This window comes from Esox lucius, chromosome 14 (genome assembly GCF_011004845.1).
Source record: "Esox lucius isolate fEsoLuc1 chromosome 14, fEsoLuc1.pri, whole genome shotgun sequence".
NCBI classification, from domain to species: Eukaryota; Metazoa; Chordata; class Actinopteri; order Esociformes; family Esocidae; genus Esox; species Esox lucius.
The window spans coordinates 25,154,180-25,171,345 of NC_047582.1; the positions used below are offsets into that span (position 1 = coordinate 25,154,180).

The 17,166-nt window shown below is 42.2% G+C and overlaps 1 protein-coding gene across 3 annotated transcripts in view; it reads right to left on the reverse strand.

The window, feature by feature from the left end:
* LOC105015240 (disabled homolog 2-interacting protein) overlaps positions 1-3,893 on the reverse strand; it is a 191,230-nt gene extending 187,337 nt beyond the window's left edge. For 2 of the 3 annotated variants that reach the window (XM_020053385.3, XM_010878238.5), the window contains exon 1: positions 3,817-3,892. In XM_020053385.3, the coding sequence (XP_019908944.2) occupies positions 3,817-3,856 (40 nt within the window). In that variant the 5' untranslated portion in view covers positions 3,857-3,892. Of the gene's footprint in view, positions 1-3,816 lie in introns of all 3 variants that reach the window. The other variant, XM_010878239.5, reaches the window with a different exon arrangement.
* Between the last annotated feature and the right edge of the window lie 13,273 nt (positions 3,894-17,166).

Here is a 17,166-nt window from a genome sequence, read left to right on the forward strand (position 1 = left end):
TATGATTCATTCGTATTATGTTTCGGCAATTCAAAAGGTGAAATACCCCCCCCAAATAAACGACTTGCATTGCAGACACATTTTGTATTAAATGTAAGTCTTCCAAATCATGGCCTTAAATGGTTGGATACATCACAGTCCTGGCTCCATTCGTTATAATCAACCCCGTAATGAATGTATAGATATTCACAGATGTAGACTATATTATTCTTTTACAACCTCCCTCTCCATATATGTCCCACCCTGCACATAAATCCACTGTCCGTAGCAGATTAATGGACACTCAGCCCGAGGTATTGTATCTCTCTGTTCTCTGACGCTGCCACGCTGTCTTGGGTTCAATCACCCTCAGACACTGTGGTCTAGATATTAACATACAGTCAAATGAGTAGTGGCACTGTAGCAGTAAAATGAGAAGCAGCAGTAGTTCCTGCATAATCCTTTAGCAGGCCTTCATCAGCCGTGGTGACAGTTATTAGCATGGGGATGTTTTTTTTATAAATCCCTGGATTAAGATTAGAGTCTCTGATTGAAAGTAATACTTTAAATACTTTTACTCAAACGACGTGTATGTTCAGGAACCAATCAGCAGTCATTATATGACTGTGAGGACATTCAGAGGCTGTTAAGTAACTCAATGAAACAGAGAGTTCAAACTTTCCCTTATGGGATGAAATGGAGAAGACACCATTCTTCACAGAGCGGTTGATTCACTTACTGTTTTGTGCTTTCTGTTGGTGTTGCATAAAAAGATGCATAAAAGCCTAGTTTTACTGTTCCTATCTATAATGTATATGACCAGCTACAGAACCTACCTAAGCCCTATTCAATTCAAGTACAAAAATATTTTAAAGATATTTCATATTGATGTAAATGGCACAATGGTTGCATAAACTATTTAGTACTTGTTTTATCACTTAGAGAAGAAATTCACTGAACTGTTGAATTTTAGCAATGGCGAAATTAGGGATTTTGCTTGCCCAAGGGGACGATTTTTCTTACATAATATATACATAGATGTGGGATACTATTTACTATGATATATTAAAAGCACATTTCACCATAGCAAAACTACAACAATCAACATTTTCTGCTAGATTCTGAAATACTACATTTCAGAAATTCCAGAATTAATAATGAGTGAGGATACTGCTTCCCTTCAAAAAATTGCATTCAGAGAATATGTTCATTTTTAGAAGATGAAGAATACACTTTTTAATCAAGTTATTTTTCAAACACCCACATTGATGATTCCCATTGGATGGTCCTTCCCAGGCTGTAGTAATTACAAGCAAATACGGAAAATGCTCTCACAAGCTTTGTTTGCTATTAACTATTAAGTACATTTGTGTTTTCTTAACATTCCACTATATCTGGTCATTCTTAAAACAACTTCTAAGAATTCTTCTAAGAAGGACGCCACAATTTGTTGTACTAAATGTTCAGACATTAGCCAGAATAAAAGCAATGTAATCATTTCTTTGCGACAGCTTTTAAAACTGAATTCACTTAAACATGCTTTTCAATAACCAAGACTAAATTCAATTGTCATTTTAAGTAGCCATATCAAAGATAGTAGGCTATAACTTTGAATTATATCCCCCTTCATTTGGCTAAAACAAACAATAGCATACTGTACAGGTATCAATAATAATTTACGCTTTCTCAACTTTTCACTGAATCTCTTAGCTGATCCAGTGTGAATATGTCAAGCTTCGACTTTCAAATCCTCTTTGTTAGCCCACTCTGGTTCAAACATGTTCGGTGCAACATAATCATGTAAGATCACTTCAGAAAAACTCTGAATCCAAACTCTATCATGATGAGAAGCAACAGTGTTGCTTAAAGATAGTTATTCATCTGCCAAAGGTAAAATCAAAGACATTTCGGCTTCGCCAAGGGGATGTAGGTAAGCTCTTCCCCACCAGAGTTGTAGCCTTTTAGATGATGAAAAATGATTTACCCCTTGGACATTTCTCAATGTGTGTACGGATCAGAACATCCCTGGAAGTGGACCAATGGATCAATCACACAAGGACAACCAAGACTGCCCAAAAAACAACTTGTTGGCTTCACTACATTAAACAAAGCATGACTACATAATGTTTAGATCTCGCTCTGTGATTCACTACTGTGCGTTGTTTGCCACGCAAAAGCCATTCCAGTGTTCCTTCAGGCCAAATCCCACTGCCGTAGAAATCTCTCAAACATAATACACACCACCTCAGGTCCATCCATGGTAAAGTGCCCCTTTAAGTTACATTGGGTGCCCTTGTAACTTAATGTTAGAATTAGCAGAACATATAACATGTTACAATTTTACTAAAATGTATGATGTTACATCTACCATTTTTCGGATGGGCTTGCAGAAGAGGTAATCACATCTCTTTGTCATGCCGATGGGGTGATTTCTTTTCACAGCATAATAATGCTATGAGAAACCAGATAAAGAAACATCTTTTAGCAGTTGATCTCATCACCCATCAATTGGGTGAATGAAAGGCGGGTAGAATGACTACTAAAATAAAATTGTAGGCTAATTCCAGCCACCAGGATGCATCTCTCTGTCACGGAAACAGTGTGAAGTGCTATTTTCTCTAAACAGCCTCATTGGCCTGTTCTGCTCGCTGTCTGTAGCAGCAGGGACCGGCACAGAGACTGCCATGCAGACTGAGGTAGGGAGGGGCACTTTGATGGATGCACACACAAGCAGGAAACCAAAATCCACTGGCACGTTATCTGAATTTCTTGCTAAACTCCCTTACCATTAAAAGTCTTCTGAGACTGTTACAACTGGCCAAATCTAGCAGCAAAGTCACTTGTCAACACTGAATGTAGCCATGTATGTAGCAGAGATGCAAGCAATTACTTCAGCAGTCATGTTTTATTGTGAAATTTGAGCCCCAGAGATGGGGTGTATCCCTGTAGCGTTCTAAACATGTCAACTACCCCCCGAAAGGAATATGTATAAACAATTTCCACCACCAACAACTTTTCATCTGAATTGATATCTAACATGTGGGGGATGGGGTGGGCAAACACTGAAATTGGACAGAAACTTACCCTTTGATAAGTCACGCAGATACACGCATGTACACACACCCACCCACACCGACACACACACACGCGCGCTTATGCACACACAGAAACACAAAGTGGTCCTGTCAGTGTACTCCATAATCAGCAGTAACAAACAGAACCCAAACCACGCCAGTCTGAGAAACAGAGAAACCAGAGAGAAAGTGGTCCAAGAACTCTCTACTGTAAGTAGGTCAGAACAATGCAGCAGAAGTAGTTCTTAGATATCTCTCTCCATCTACGCAGTGTTTCTGCACTGGTCCAACATCTGAGCTCTGCATGGTGCACTTTTCTCATACCTTAACACCACACTGAGTCTCCCCCTGGACCGCGTTACTGACGCATGCTCTGCTACATCCCCTCACTTCACACACAAACAGGGAAGAACATGAGTGAGATGGAGACACTGTCAGGGACGGAGAGACTGAGACAACAGAATGGAGCGCAGAGAGAGGACATCCGACAGCAGAAAAAAAATTATGTAAACAAACCATGAAATAACAGAGCAAGCAAGGGAATAAGAGAAAGAGAAACAAAAGGAAACAGAGAGAAACAGAAAAGAACAGACTGAAACAGAGAAAATCTAAGAAAAAAGAGAGATACTGAGAGAATCTAGGGAAGACAGAGACAAACAGGGAAAAACAAAGAGAAACTGGAAAAAAAACTGACGGAAACTGAGAAAAACTGAGAAACAGGGAGAGATACAAGAAAATAGGGAAAATACAAAACAATCTATACCTGACAGGGAGTCAGAAGACATGCTTTCCTGTCTCTGCATCTCTTGCTTTCCTTTGGCTCCTTTGTGAGTGACTGCGAGAGACTGAGTGTGAGCCAGAGAGCACGCCTGAGAGTGTGTATGCGTGTGTGTGTTTTGATGACGGGGTCCGCGTAGTCCAGTGAGAGTGAGAAAGAGAGAGAGCAGGAGAGAGAATGAAAGAGTGAGCGACAGATGGAGAGCGCAGAGCACGGTTTTATGACTGCACATTGGCTGCAACCTAACACACAAAAAGACCAAACACCCAAACGCCCAACACACGCACACAAACATACCCAGCACCAACGCATGTGAACAAACGTGAACCTCGATCATAGAGAGAGGCAGCGGAAGCCAGAGGAGGAGAGAAGAAGGAAACGATCCCCTTTACAGCACGTGTACACACTCAGACACTGGCCCATTACTCTCCCCCTCCGCATAACCTTGCAATGCCTGCTGAATGCTAAGCAACTCTACACAGCGCCCTGCTTGCACTGCTCCCACTTCACACGTGTGTGTGTGTGTGTGTGTGTGTAGACCTATGTGAGAAACTGTGTGTGCAGCAGCCTCTGACATAAGGAACTTTTCCACTGGGTGTGTGAGTGTGTGTTTATTTCCTATGCATACTCACGGAACTCATTTCTATTGGTGTGTCTTTGCCTTTCTACTGTGCAGGTTCAATATTCCAACAGCAACTGAAATGTTTATTGCTCTCCTTAGTCGGCAATGCCATCAGATCAGGCTCCAGTCCACCCCATCTCTCTCAGTCTGACACATTGTGACACATTGTGGACTGCCTACATCTCGGACCCCTAGATATACTTAGGGACCTGGTCTAGTCCAAGCAGGTCTAGTCCACTGATGCAAATCTGAACCACTGAGGCCAAAAAAAAATTGGAACATTAGGAGGTTTGGACCCCTGAGATACAGGCTGATGGGAACCATGCAAATCTGAACCACCTAGCCAACGACCAATCAGAACCACGCAGGTTTGAACCAATGAATCAACAACCAATCATAGGAGCATATTATTTTTCCTTCACTAGCCAGCATCCATATGAATGGAGAAACATTAAAAAACACACCAACATGACTTGTGAAAAATATATCCTGTCAAACAGAATGTATTCAAACCGGCTGGCCAGTAGCTTCTGTGTTTATGATTAATATAGTTGAGTGATTAGTCAACAGAATTAGTGATTAGTGAAAGAGAGAGGGCTCAGACTAAATGTCAGTCCCATTATGAAGTATGATGCTGCTTTAATACACTCCTGCTGTTTGGTAATGTGTTTACAACATCACAGGAAGTCAATGTTTTTGTTACCTTGAGGGTAAGAAATTAACCGGTGCAAATTCGGATTTTAAAAGACAATAGTTCCTGTTTCTCAGTTGATATGTATGTCAGTGGCATCTATAACGTCCCAAACTTGGTTCCCATCAACCTCACATTCAGCAAGTACACTTGGCTGTTCCTTCCATCTCATTAACTGTGGAATCACTGATCCCTTACAGTGATTCCATCTTCACTGTCATCAATACAGTCTGCATCGCCAACATCATCAGCACTGTAACAACAAACATTACACATTGATACAAACATCTCCATCTAATGGACGTTTCCTCTTAGTTCCTGGGCGTACTACAACACCAGTATTCAGGGATAGAAGTGATAGCACTTGTTTCCACAGCAGCTCTGACTCTGGCATTAACAGCCGGACAATCCGGCTCATGAGGGCAGATAATCATTTGGTGCCTCGATACGCTGCCTTCTGATCCTATAGTTGGCACCACCTCTTGGCTGAGTTGGACTCACCTTCAATGTAAATACAGAGACAAGACTGGATGGCTTTCAACTGTTCAATGTGTAGACTGCGAGCGTGACTGTAAGCTACAGTGTGGTGTGATGTGTGTGTGTGTAATGGATAAGAGATCGATCGGAGCCCTGGGGATAATGGATGTCTGGAGTTCTGCCACTCACTTACTGTATTATCGAGAGAGGGAGAGAAAGAAAGAGAGAGATGGAGAGAGAAGAAAGGAAGAGACAGGAAGAGAAAAGGAGAAAAACATGAGGACAAGTGTTGTATACATAGAGTGGATTAGAAGATGGATTTACGGTATAATTCAACAACAATTGCTCTTACACACCTTGAATTGGGGACCCATGCAAAGAGGGCTTATATCAATGTTGTTTACAGAATGAACATAAAAAGCTGATGCCAAAAACATTGGAGGAAGTGAAAGGAAACAGTTTGGAGATGATAGTAAAATGGTCAGACCAAAGTTGTTCACCTCGCACAAGAATAAAGCCAAACATTACACTGTTATTTTACGTACATTTGTTTACATTTATATTAATAATGGAAATGTGTTTATAATGACATTTGAAGCTACTTCTAAATATGTGTACAGCCAAATCACTCTGGAGTCTCCACGACCACAGACCTCAACTGGTGTCTCCACGACTACAAACCTCAACTGGTGTCTCCATGACTACAAACCTCAACTGGTGTCTAAATGACTACAAACCTCAATTGGTGTCTCCATGACCACAAACCTCAACTGGTGTCTCCATGACTACAAACCTCAACTGGTGTCTAAATGACTACAAACCTGCAAATGAATGCATTTTAATGCACAGATCAGTCCTCTAAAAGTATTGAACTTTCAGGTGATTTTTTGAGATCTTCAAGAAGCATATTAAAGAAATCGAGCAGACAGGCTTATATTGGTTTTGTTTTCAACACAGCCCTGCATCCTACTGTTGTTGTTTATGCGATCCCAAAACAGCACATCATAAACCGCAATCTGGGTCAGGTGGGCACAGTTGCCAAGCTTGTTCTATTGCCAACACGTTATAATATATACATTTACAGTGTAAGGCTTTCACAAGACAAGAACAGATTGTAATTCTTGTGCGAGTAGAATGGAAATCCCTCACAATATAACAAACATAGAACAACCAGGGGATTTACACAGTCGTCTCGTAACTGTACAGTATATCAAACAGAGAGTTTATAAATGTTGCCTCTGTATATGACATGAGGTTTACGGTACAGAAAGGTGAGGTGCACATTTGGAGTTACAGTTGTTTGGCTTGCTTGCACAGCATCAGCAAATGGCTGTATGTCATAATCCTCAATGGCTCAGCTCATCTTTCAAAATATGAAAATCCTATTAATTCAATGCATACACATTAGACAAAACTATTCTGTAGTTGCCCAATTAGCAGGAGGGATGGGGGCATAAGCCTTCTTACTGTGTACAGTGCTCACGTTCTGTCAGTGGAACCCATACTGCAGGTTGACAAACAGATTATGTTACAGGGCAGCCACTGCTTTCCAAAGTAGGTGCTTCTCATATTCGGGTATGATTATAATAGAGTTTGACGTAGTATGCATAACAATCGCGGCATTTAACCAGTGTTCGAGAGTGACTTACTGTAATGTCTGCATTTTTCCAGCTGAGGGAATTGAACCTGCAACCCTGGGGTTGCTACGGAGATACTTTTACCAACTTAGATACATGGTTTGGTTTTCATGTTTAATCCTGTTCAAGGTGTGCAAGCGCAATTGTTGTTGAATTATACCGTAAATCCACAGCAGACTGAAAGAGAGACAGAGAAGCAGAGAATGTATGTGTCCTCATTGAGGAAGTGGACAGCTTATTTTTTCTGTTACATGGACTGTTAAAGGCCTTAACCGACAAGCTGCTTAAGCATCAGACAAATAATGTCTGAACAGCCTTGGTTATCAGTGGTTATCAGTGCAGTACTGATTTTCAGGACTTTGGGCCTTTTTACAAGCTGACAGTGTAAGTCTTTGTATGTCAAGGGCTCCGTGTCAATGATCCTGGACAGCAGGTAGCAAGGTACATTTTCATGTCAGTGGTCCTGAACAACTTTGCAGTGAGGTGAAGGTGTTACAGTATCTGTACTACTAGGCTTCCTTACATATAGAAAACATTGAACATATAAGTTGTTATTTTTTTATTATACATTTCATTTGTGGGCACAAAGCCTTTCATGTGTGTGTGGGCCTGTGTTTACAGTGTTTATGTCTCTGTGTGTGTGTGTGTGTGTGTGTGTGTGTGCGGGTATGTTTGTTCATGTGCCCTGATCCTGTGTTTGTCAGTTGACAGTAGGGCTGACAGCTCCAAATGGTCCTTGATTAAACAGCAGTTGTCATCTCTCCATCTCCTTCCATCTGTCCTTCCTTTGCGCCCAACCGCCTGCACGCCATTCCAGGCCACAAAGCCTTAGTGAGGCGCCGGACACAACGTTCACGTTCACTCCTTCTGGCAGGATTTCTGGCTGTGTGTGTTGTAGCCAGGATAATGTGTATAAAATGCCTGGTGTCAGGGCTCAGTCCACAGTGGCTTTATATCTCTTAGTCTGCAGTGAAGCAATGTTGCTGCTGTCAAAACGGCAAGGTAGAGAGGGAAGAAGAGAAATATCAAAACGTGGCGGCGGTAGAACGGGAGAGAGAGGGAGAGGAATGAGTGTGAGTCAGTGCAGAAACAGAAAGACCAATTTGACTTCAGCACCTACAGTGGCCAACAGACAACAATGATTCTCATGATTTCTATTATAAAAATTCAACTCATCAGTAAGGTCTCCTGTCACATCCAGATAGATGCTTCTTGTTCATGCAATTACATGCTTCTATAGGCTTTTTTTGACGAACCAAAAATGCCTACCTCAAGTGAAAGAGGAATAAATGATAATAGTGTAGGAAAACCCTATGGTTACCAACTCATCGAATGCTTTGCAGAGTGACCATTGGTTTAAAAACCCTGGAGTATATAAGGCACTTTAAATTTCTGAAATTATTGTTTTGCAAGCAATAGTGATTACATGTGTTAATGTGTGTTTACTTCATGTCTTTGTATTAGTTGTTTTATGGCTGTAATACTGGGCTCAACATTAAAAGAGACCTAGCTGTCATTTTTTAGTCCCCTGAATAAATAAAGGTTAAATATAAAATATTCTGAACTGTAAATCTGTAAATGTACATATGAAGTGTAAAATAAAGTTTAAGATATACTAAGATATGCTAACATTCCATTCAATTCTATGTGTTTCTACCCTAAATAACTAGCCATAACATTATGACCACTTCAGGTTAAGTGAATAACACTGATGATCTCGTTATCATGGGACCTGTCAGTGGGTGGGATATATTAGGCAGCAAGTGAACATTCTGTCCTCAAAGTTGATGTGTTAGAAGCAGGAAAAGTTTCAAGGGCCAAATTGTGATGGCTAGAAGACTGTGTCAGAGCATCTCCAAAACTGCAGCCCTTGTGGGGTGTTCCTGGTCTGCAGTGGTCAGTACCTATCAGGAAAAGCGGTGAACAGGGTCATGGGCAGCGACAGGGTCATGGGCGGCCAAGGCTCATTGATGCACGTGGGGTGCGAAGGCTGGCCTGCATGGTCCGATCCAACAAACGAGCTACTGTAGCTCAAATTGCTGAAAATGTTCATGCTGGTGCTGATAGAAAGGTGTCAGAACACACAGTGCATCGCAGTTTGTTACGTATGGATCTGCATAGCCACAGGTGTCCATGCTGACCCCTGTCCACTGCCGAAAGCACCTGCAATGGGCACGTGAGCATCAGAACTGGACAACGGAGCAATAGAAGAAGGTGGCCTGGTCTGATGAATCACAATTCATTTTACATCATGTGGACGGCCGGGTGCATGTGCGTCGCTTACCTGGAGAACACATGGCACCAGAATGCACTATGGGAAGGAGGCAAGCTGGCGTAGGCAGTGTGATGCTTTGGGCAGTGTTCTGCTGGGAAACCTTGGGTCCTGTCATTCATGTGGCTGTTACTTTGACACATACCACCTACCTGAGCATTGTTGACCATGTGCACCCTTTCATGGCAACGGTACTCCCTGATGGCATTGACCTCTTTCAGCAGGATAATGCGCCATGACACAAAGCAAAAATGGTTCAGGAATGGTTTGAGGAACACAACAACTAGTTCAAATTCCAATCGAGCATCTGTGGGATGTGCTGGAAAAACAGGTCAGATCCATGGAGGCCCCACCTCGCAACTTATAGGACTTAAAGTATCTGCTGCTAATGTCTTGGTGCCAGATACCACAGCACACCTTCAGAGGTCTAGTGGAGTCCATGCCTCGATGGGTCAGGGCTGTTTTGGTGGCAAAAGGGAGACCTACACAATATTAGGTAGGTGGTCATAATGTCATGGCTGATTGGAGTATACACTCAGTGAATGTCAGTGAAAATGTCCTAAGGGGATTCTGGTTCTGTCAAGACATTGTCAAAATGTGTGCATTTGTTTGTGTGTTTGAGAAAGAGATAGTGTGTTTGCACTTTGTGCACTACATGTGTACGAAGTGGGTGTGTGTGTGTGCGGGGGTGTACATGGTGTGTGACATTTAGACACCCGACTGACCTGATGATCCCCACGGTAACTGGTATCTCCCAGCATTTTATTTGCTCCGGGATAGTAGAATGGAAACAGAATCTAGTGTTTCTAAATCCTTTATCTGACTGTTGTGTACACTGGTGCAATATTCACCCAAAGCAGTGTAAAAAAATATATATACATATGGTGATGTGTAGATTTAATGTTGTTATTGTGCTGTATAGATGTAATGTTCTTAGTGGGTTTTGTAACTACAGTATTATGATCTGAAACCTGGCAGGGTGCATTATTCTGCTGAAAGAGGCCAATGTGGATGGGACCTGTGTTCTCCCTACATATGGATGGGACCTGTGTTCTCCCTACATATGGATGGGACCTGTGTTCTCCCTACATATGGATGGGACCTGTGTTCTCCCTACATATGGATGGGACCTGTGTTCTCCCTACATATGGATGGGACCTGTGTTCTCCCTAAATTTTTCAAAGATTATGCCTATTGGAAGTAAATATATAAAGGCACTTGGATCAGACAATTTGAATCTGTACCGATTGAGAATCGGAGCAGATATAATTTCATACCCTCTTACTTGTGTTTTTAATTTAGCACAGTTAAGTAAACTGATTCCCAGCAATCTGCAAGGCAGCATACGCCACATCGCTGCAGAGACACGGACATCCGTCCTGGTTAAATAACTACCAGATGATAGATATGGGGCATGAAAAGTAGCTGAATTACATAATGTATGAGAGTATTAATGACCTCTGTACGATGGACACTAGGTAGGAAATGTGATGCCCCATTACTGATGGTTTCCACACATCCTGTCCATACCTCCTGATAGGAGGTTTCCATCTGACTGTCATAGACTCTATGAATAGACCTATGGACCGTAGGTTGGCACATACCATTGTGAGGAAGCCTGTCTTTACCTGATGATACGCATGTATTTTACTTCTATTCTCTTTTTAGAGGAGTCGTTCATTATCTTGTGCTATATGAGGTACCGTATCACAAGCAGTTGGTATCTACTACTGAGGGGCCCCACACAACCTGATAAGCTGTGGAGCCAAGAAACTTAAGAGTGGACACTATTAGGCCATGTAAGGTTAGGATATAGAATACACGTATGTGATTGGAAGACAGACAGATATTGGAGGGGATGTGCTGGGGCATAAAATACTGTGTTCACTTTGTAATCTTTGGAGAGAAAAATTTGAGAGATGGAAGGTTAAAATCGTAGCCTCATGCTGAATAAAGATGGCTCTCCCTGACTTCCGGTTGCATTTATTTTGTTCATGGATCAAACTTGGACAGAATCTAACACAGACCAAATCTACAATACCTAAGCTTGCCAAGGTGATTCACCAGGTTCACAGGGTTCTCGGGGAAGTTTCTAATGTTCAGCCAAAGGATTTTCTGTATCAAAATGGCAGTTTATTTTCCCCGTTTGGATTCAGATCAATGGATAGTACTATCTCAGCACCCACCAAGGTGAATAGGGATGTTCAGGATGAACAGGACGGAAATCAGCACTGCAAAAAGGTTTTGGGGCCGTAGTAGTGTAAGCATTATGGGAGGGGGGTGTGACATAACTCTTGACAGCTTCTGAAAGGGTGTCCTTCAAGGCTACATTTAAAGACCTTTCTACGCGGTATGTTAATAATGTTGGCTGGAATGTAAACTCACTCCATCTGTATGCCAACGACACCGCTGTATATCTCTGTGCCTCTTAAATTGACAAGGCCTTTTAGGATTTGCAAATGGCTTTTGATGACATTCAGAAACAACTCATCCATCTGAAGCTTGTGCTAAATGGCAAAACATGTTTGTTTTTTTCCCCCCAACCTCAAAGCAGACAAGTGGATTCATCTGCAGAGTTTTTTAAATGGACAGCAGATTGAATGGGAATCATATCATATGTTCCTGCGCATCTGGTTACATTATATTAAACATTTTAAACAGCACATTGAAATCTTGCCAAATAAACTGAAGTCAGAAATACATTTTTATTTTAGGAAAGTAGCTTTATCTTCTATGTAATTTAGGAAAAAATATTATGCAAGGTACATTTCTATCTGTGTTTAAATACAGTGATATAATTTACATGGGAGCCTCTGCTAGTACCGTTAAGGTGCTGGGGCTGGTATATCACAGAGTGCTTGGGTTCATCACAAATGCAAGACCACTCACCCATACCTGCAAACTATAAACCTTGAAGTGTCTCTGGCTTTGTACAAAGACACACTGACAAATGTTTGTGTACATGCCAGGATTTGGCCCCCTCCCTCCACACTGCCTCTTTGCGCCCAAATAAGAACAACACCCCAGTCCTGCTTCTCCTTCAAAGTGCCAAAGGAACGTAAAGGAAACAGAAAGGCATATTGGCTCGAAAGAGTTGCAATAATGAGCACAGGTTGAAGACACTACCAGTCATACCTCAGAGGCTCAATGCATTTATAATAAATGTACCATATTATATAAAAGTAATGGACCATACTACACAGATATATGAAAATAACTGGAATCAACTGGCACTGAGCCCCCACACACTGGTGGAGAGCTGAGGACAAACTGGAACTATCTCCCTTGTGAAGAATATCAAAAAAGTGGGGGTTGGAAAACGGTCCTGTACACATCCAAAGTGAACTAATCAGATCTTTCAAAACAAGTCAATAACTAAGACAAAACACACCCTATATGATGTGAGCAGTTTCATACTCATTACCCAAACAGTCTTGAGACAGAGCGAGTGGGGTGGGAGTGCAAACAGGTGTCTGGCAACACTTACGGCCTGATGAGACAATATCTAGGGCAATTACACACACACACAAACAGAGAAGCCAATCTCTCAGACTCCACTTAAGCCTGATTTCTCTCAGCTGGAGACTGGTCTGGATCGATGCTGTGTGTGTGTATGTGTGTGTCTGACATAGAGGACTGTCCTAAAACTTTATCATAGTTTCTGACCGCATTATTTCTACACATGACCCCTCCCGTCATAAGATATAAGACATCCAGGTAGAGGGAGCTGAGGGGCGCCAAGGAATCTTATGAATGTGTTAATTCAATACGTCTTTCAAGAAAACACACCTGATCCACACATTAACAATCAACTCTGCTTGATATGAGGTCATCAGGCAAACCCAACCAACCAGAGAGTATCTGCTGGTAAACAGTGGATAAGTGTGCTTTATTAGAGAAGTTACTGGGACTGTAAAGAAGGCCAAGGTGCTAATTGTTGAACCCAGCAACACAGTTAATCAATGACATTTGGTGTAGGACAAATTCATTAGGGAGGGGGGGGGGGTAATGGGAACACACATTCATTTCAGAGGTCTTGATTGGCTGACTCAGAGGGTTGTAAAAGACCAGGACACACAGCTGCACATAATGAGCTCAGTGATCTGAAGGTTATGGGATTTCTCTTCACAAAGAAATATAGAGATTAGGTATGTAGCAAAGGGTGTGAATCTCTCTCTCCCTCTCTCTCTCTCTCTCTCTCTCTCTCTGTGTGTGTGTGTATGTGTGTTTCTGTCTCCCCAAACTTCAGTTAAATTACACATTTCATGAGGTGTGTGTGTGTGTGTGTGAGAATGCTTGGGTGTTTCATATCCCTACCACTGAGCATTCAGCCACAGTAGTTCTGTGGCTGAACTGATATTTTTTTGACAGATATCAAGGTCAGGAGAACTCCACTCAACACCAGTTACATATTGTAGATCCTCAAATCAATCCGTTTTCTGAAAATGCATCTGTGATGGCGCTAACATTACTGTCACCATCACCCTCCATTACTAGGCGAGCTGTCAAAGCACTGAAGCATGAAGGGAGGGAGTTAGTGACAGAATGTTTTCTGTCGGGTCTGCTGTCAGACATCAACAGTATCACATCGGACCAGACACGGGGTGCTCTGCTGTCAAGAGGAATACTGTCTTTTCAGTTCAGCCTCAGACGGACATCAGTCACACATCATTTGCCTGTCTGTTCAGCTCGTTTTTGGAGAGTAATTTGTCTTCAATATCAAACGCGGATACTGAGGCTTATGTCAGTAAAACAGCAACTGATTGGTTCAATCAGAAATGAGGAATCAGAGACATTTACAATGAATCCCTCAAATTCTAAGATTGGAACGTCTACTGCATGTTGAACATGTCTCCAAAGGAGTGAAGATTCTGGCAGAGCATGTAAGACCGTCAGTCCCATGAGGAAGCAGGAAAATTCTCAAACACACACAGACACACACACTGGCAAAGCATTAGAGAGGGATATGTCCTTAAGAGAGTGTTATTTCAAATCTAATGTGCTAGTTTCTGGAGAAATTGAAACGAAAAGGAGGGAGAGGTGAGAGGCAATGAGAAGCAGAGAGAGACAACACTGACTGAGAGAGGGAGGGAGAAGGCAGGAAGTGACTGACACTCTGACTCCTTATCCAGCAACTGTGTGTGTGTGTGTTTCCACTAAACTCTACAAACTATATAAAATGTCCCCAAACTGTGGTTAACTATTAACAATCATACAATGGCTACTCCTCCCCATCAATCTCTGAGCCAGGCAGTGGGTGGCCCGCATACCTCGTTAAAACAAACGTTTTCTGACCAATGTAAGTCACTGGTGTGACATCCACCATGTCACTGTCCTTGGTCAGATCTCAGCTTTATCAACGCTGTACCCCTAGTTAGCAAGGGAGCCATTACACTACCAGACAAAGGAAAGAGGAAAAAAGGATGCTAATGTCTTGAATGGACCATTATGAAGAGAACACGAATGTTAGGACTTTGATTAGGGAAAAGGGAATTAACTGCAGTACCACACCTTCAATGTCAGTCTTCGCAATAAGTTTCAGTGGCCCCCGCATTTCTACAGTACATTGGGGCTACATGGTTACCGTGGCACCTAGTGTGTTTTATGTGCATTGTTTTTACAATATTTTGTTTTTTGTTAGCTAATCAAATATTTAATAGAAATATCTAGTTATTTTATCAATGAGGTTATCAATTAATTAACATTTTGACAACTTCTTCAATCAACTAGCAGAAAGTTGAAGAAAAAACCCCAGCTCTGGTCTTCATAGCAAGAGTTAGAGTTTCATCTCATCGCCGTTGTCTCCTTCTGATAAAAGACTGGTTAAAATCTCCAGAAATGGCAGTAATACTAATTCATCCTTAGACGTTTTGAAAGGATTAAAACAAACTTGAAGATCAAGAACAGCCCAATGCAATTTAGGATCGTATGGAATAAATGCCAACAGCAAGGACAACATGGGGGAAGGAGACGCTTTTGGCACACTCAATGAGGGTTGTACTACATGCTCATTAGAGCTGATTAATGAACGACATTGGTCACGTTGGATGGATACTTGGAAATACTGCAATACACATACTAAGCAATAAAAAAGAAAACAGGTAGAGGGTGACAGTACATTGAGATCTCAACAATAAGCAGACGTAGCTCCGTTTCCATCTAAAGCTCCTATTCCATCTACAGCTCCCTTGCCCATCAGCATGGAACTATTTAATGTACAGTCTCCCACTAATAAACCCCTCCTACTACATGACCACGTAGTGGAGAAGAAGATTGACTTCAACAATCTTTAGGTCAGTGACATTGGTATGTTTGATCACAATGTGTTGAATTTAATTCTTTTTATTCTAATCCAAGAAGTCCAAGAACAAGCGTTGCATGCATTTTCAAAACTGGAAAAACATAGAACCAGCCGGCTTGTCTGGAGATTTGAACCTGATTCCTACAGCTTTTTCATCGATGGAAGAAGCTGTGGAGTTCAACAATCAATCCCTTAGTAGGGTGCTTAACAACCACGCACCTCTTAAAACATGGGATGTCACTTTCTCACGCTAGGCTCCCTGGTTTACTGAGAAACATGAGAACCAGGACGTGTCCTGGAGTGGCATCTCAGTAGATCAGGGCTCTCTGTGTATAGACTGGCCTATCAAGAGAACCAAAAAGCCTATTTTAATGCCATGAAAGAGGCGCGGTGGAAGTTCTCCAAACTGATCAGTAGAAATAGTGGGAACACAAAGCACCTGTTCTCCACCATAATCCATCTTTTGAAAAACATGTACAAGTCGCCTATCAAGCTAACTGAAGAGAAAGGTAACAGCTTTTTTGGACTTTTTTAAAACTAAGGTCAGCAACTTGAGGTCTCTCATCTTCAGCTCTACTCTGATCACTCTGTCCACTATGTCTCTTCCAAATGCAGGTCCTCCAATGCCACCTCAAACTCTCCCCAGTTTCCTTGAAGTCACTCAGGGAGACAATGAGAAAAGTATCTCAATAATGAATACCTCTTCCTGTACCTTGGATCCTGTTAAAATATCCCTGTTCCAATCATGCCTCCCTGCACTCAGCCCACTGATATCCCAGATGACTAACCAGTCCCTCCAATCTGGATGTGTTCCACCTGTATTTAAGACCACCATCAGCAGCCCCCTACTGACAAGCCCCCCACCCTGGACCCAGAAGCGGTGGTCAGTTACAGGCCAATCTCCAACCTCCCCTTTATCTCCAAGGTGTTGGTGATAGTGGTTTCTATACAGCTTCAGGACCATCTCAAACAGAACATCTTATTTGAGAAGTTCCAGTCAAGTTTCCGGCAGGCCCACAGCACTGAAACGACCTACCGATGGCAGATGATGCAGGCACATTGTGTCTCCTCATCCTCCTAGACTTGAGTGCTGCCTTTGCCCCCGTCGACCACCTCATACTCCTAGAACATCTCCGGGACCCCACTGGACTGTCTGGACAAGCCCTAAGCTGGTCCCACGCATACCTCTCAGACAGGACTGAGTATGTGTCGCAAGGTCGGTCTAGATCCCAGACCCATTACGTCACCTACGCTGTGCCACAAGGTTCTGTTCTTGGTGTCATCCTGTTTGTCCTGCCTATGCTCCGTTTTGTTCCCGTCATCACTCAGCATGGG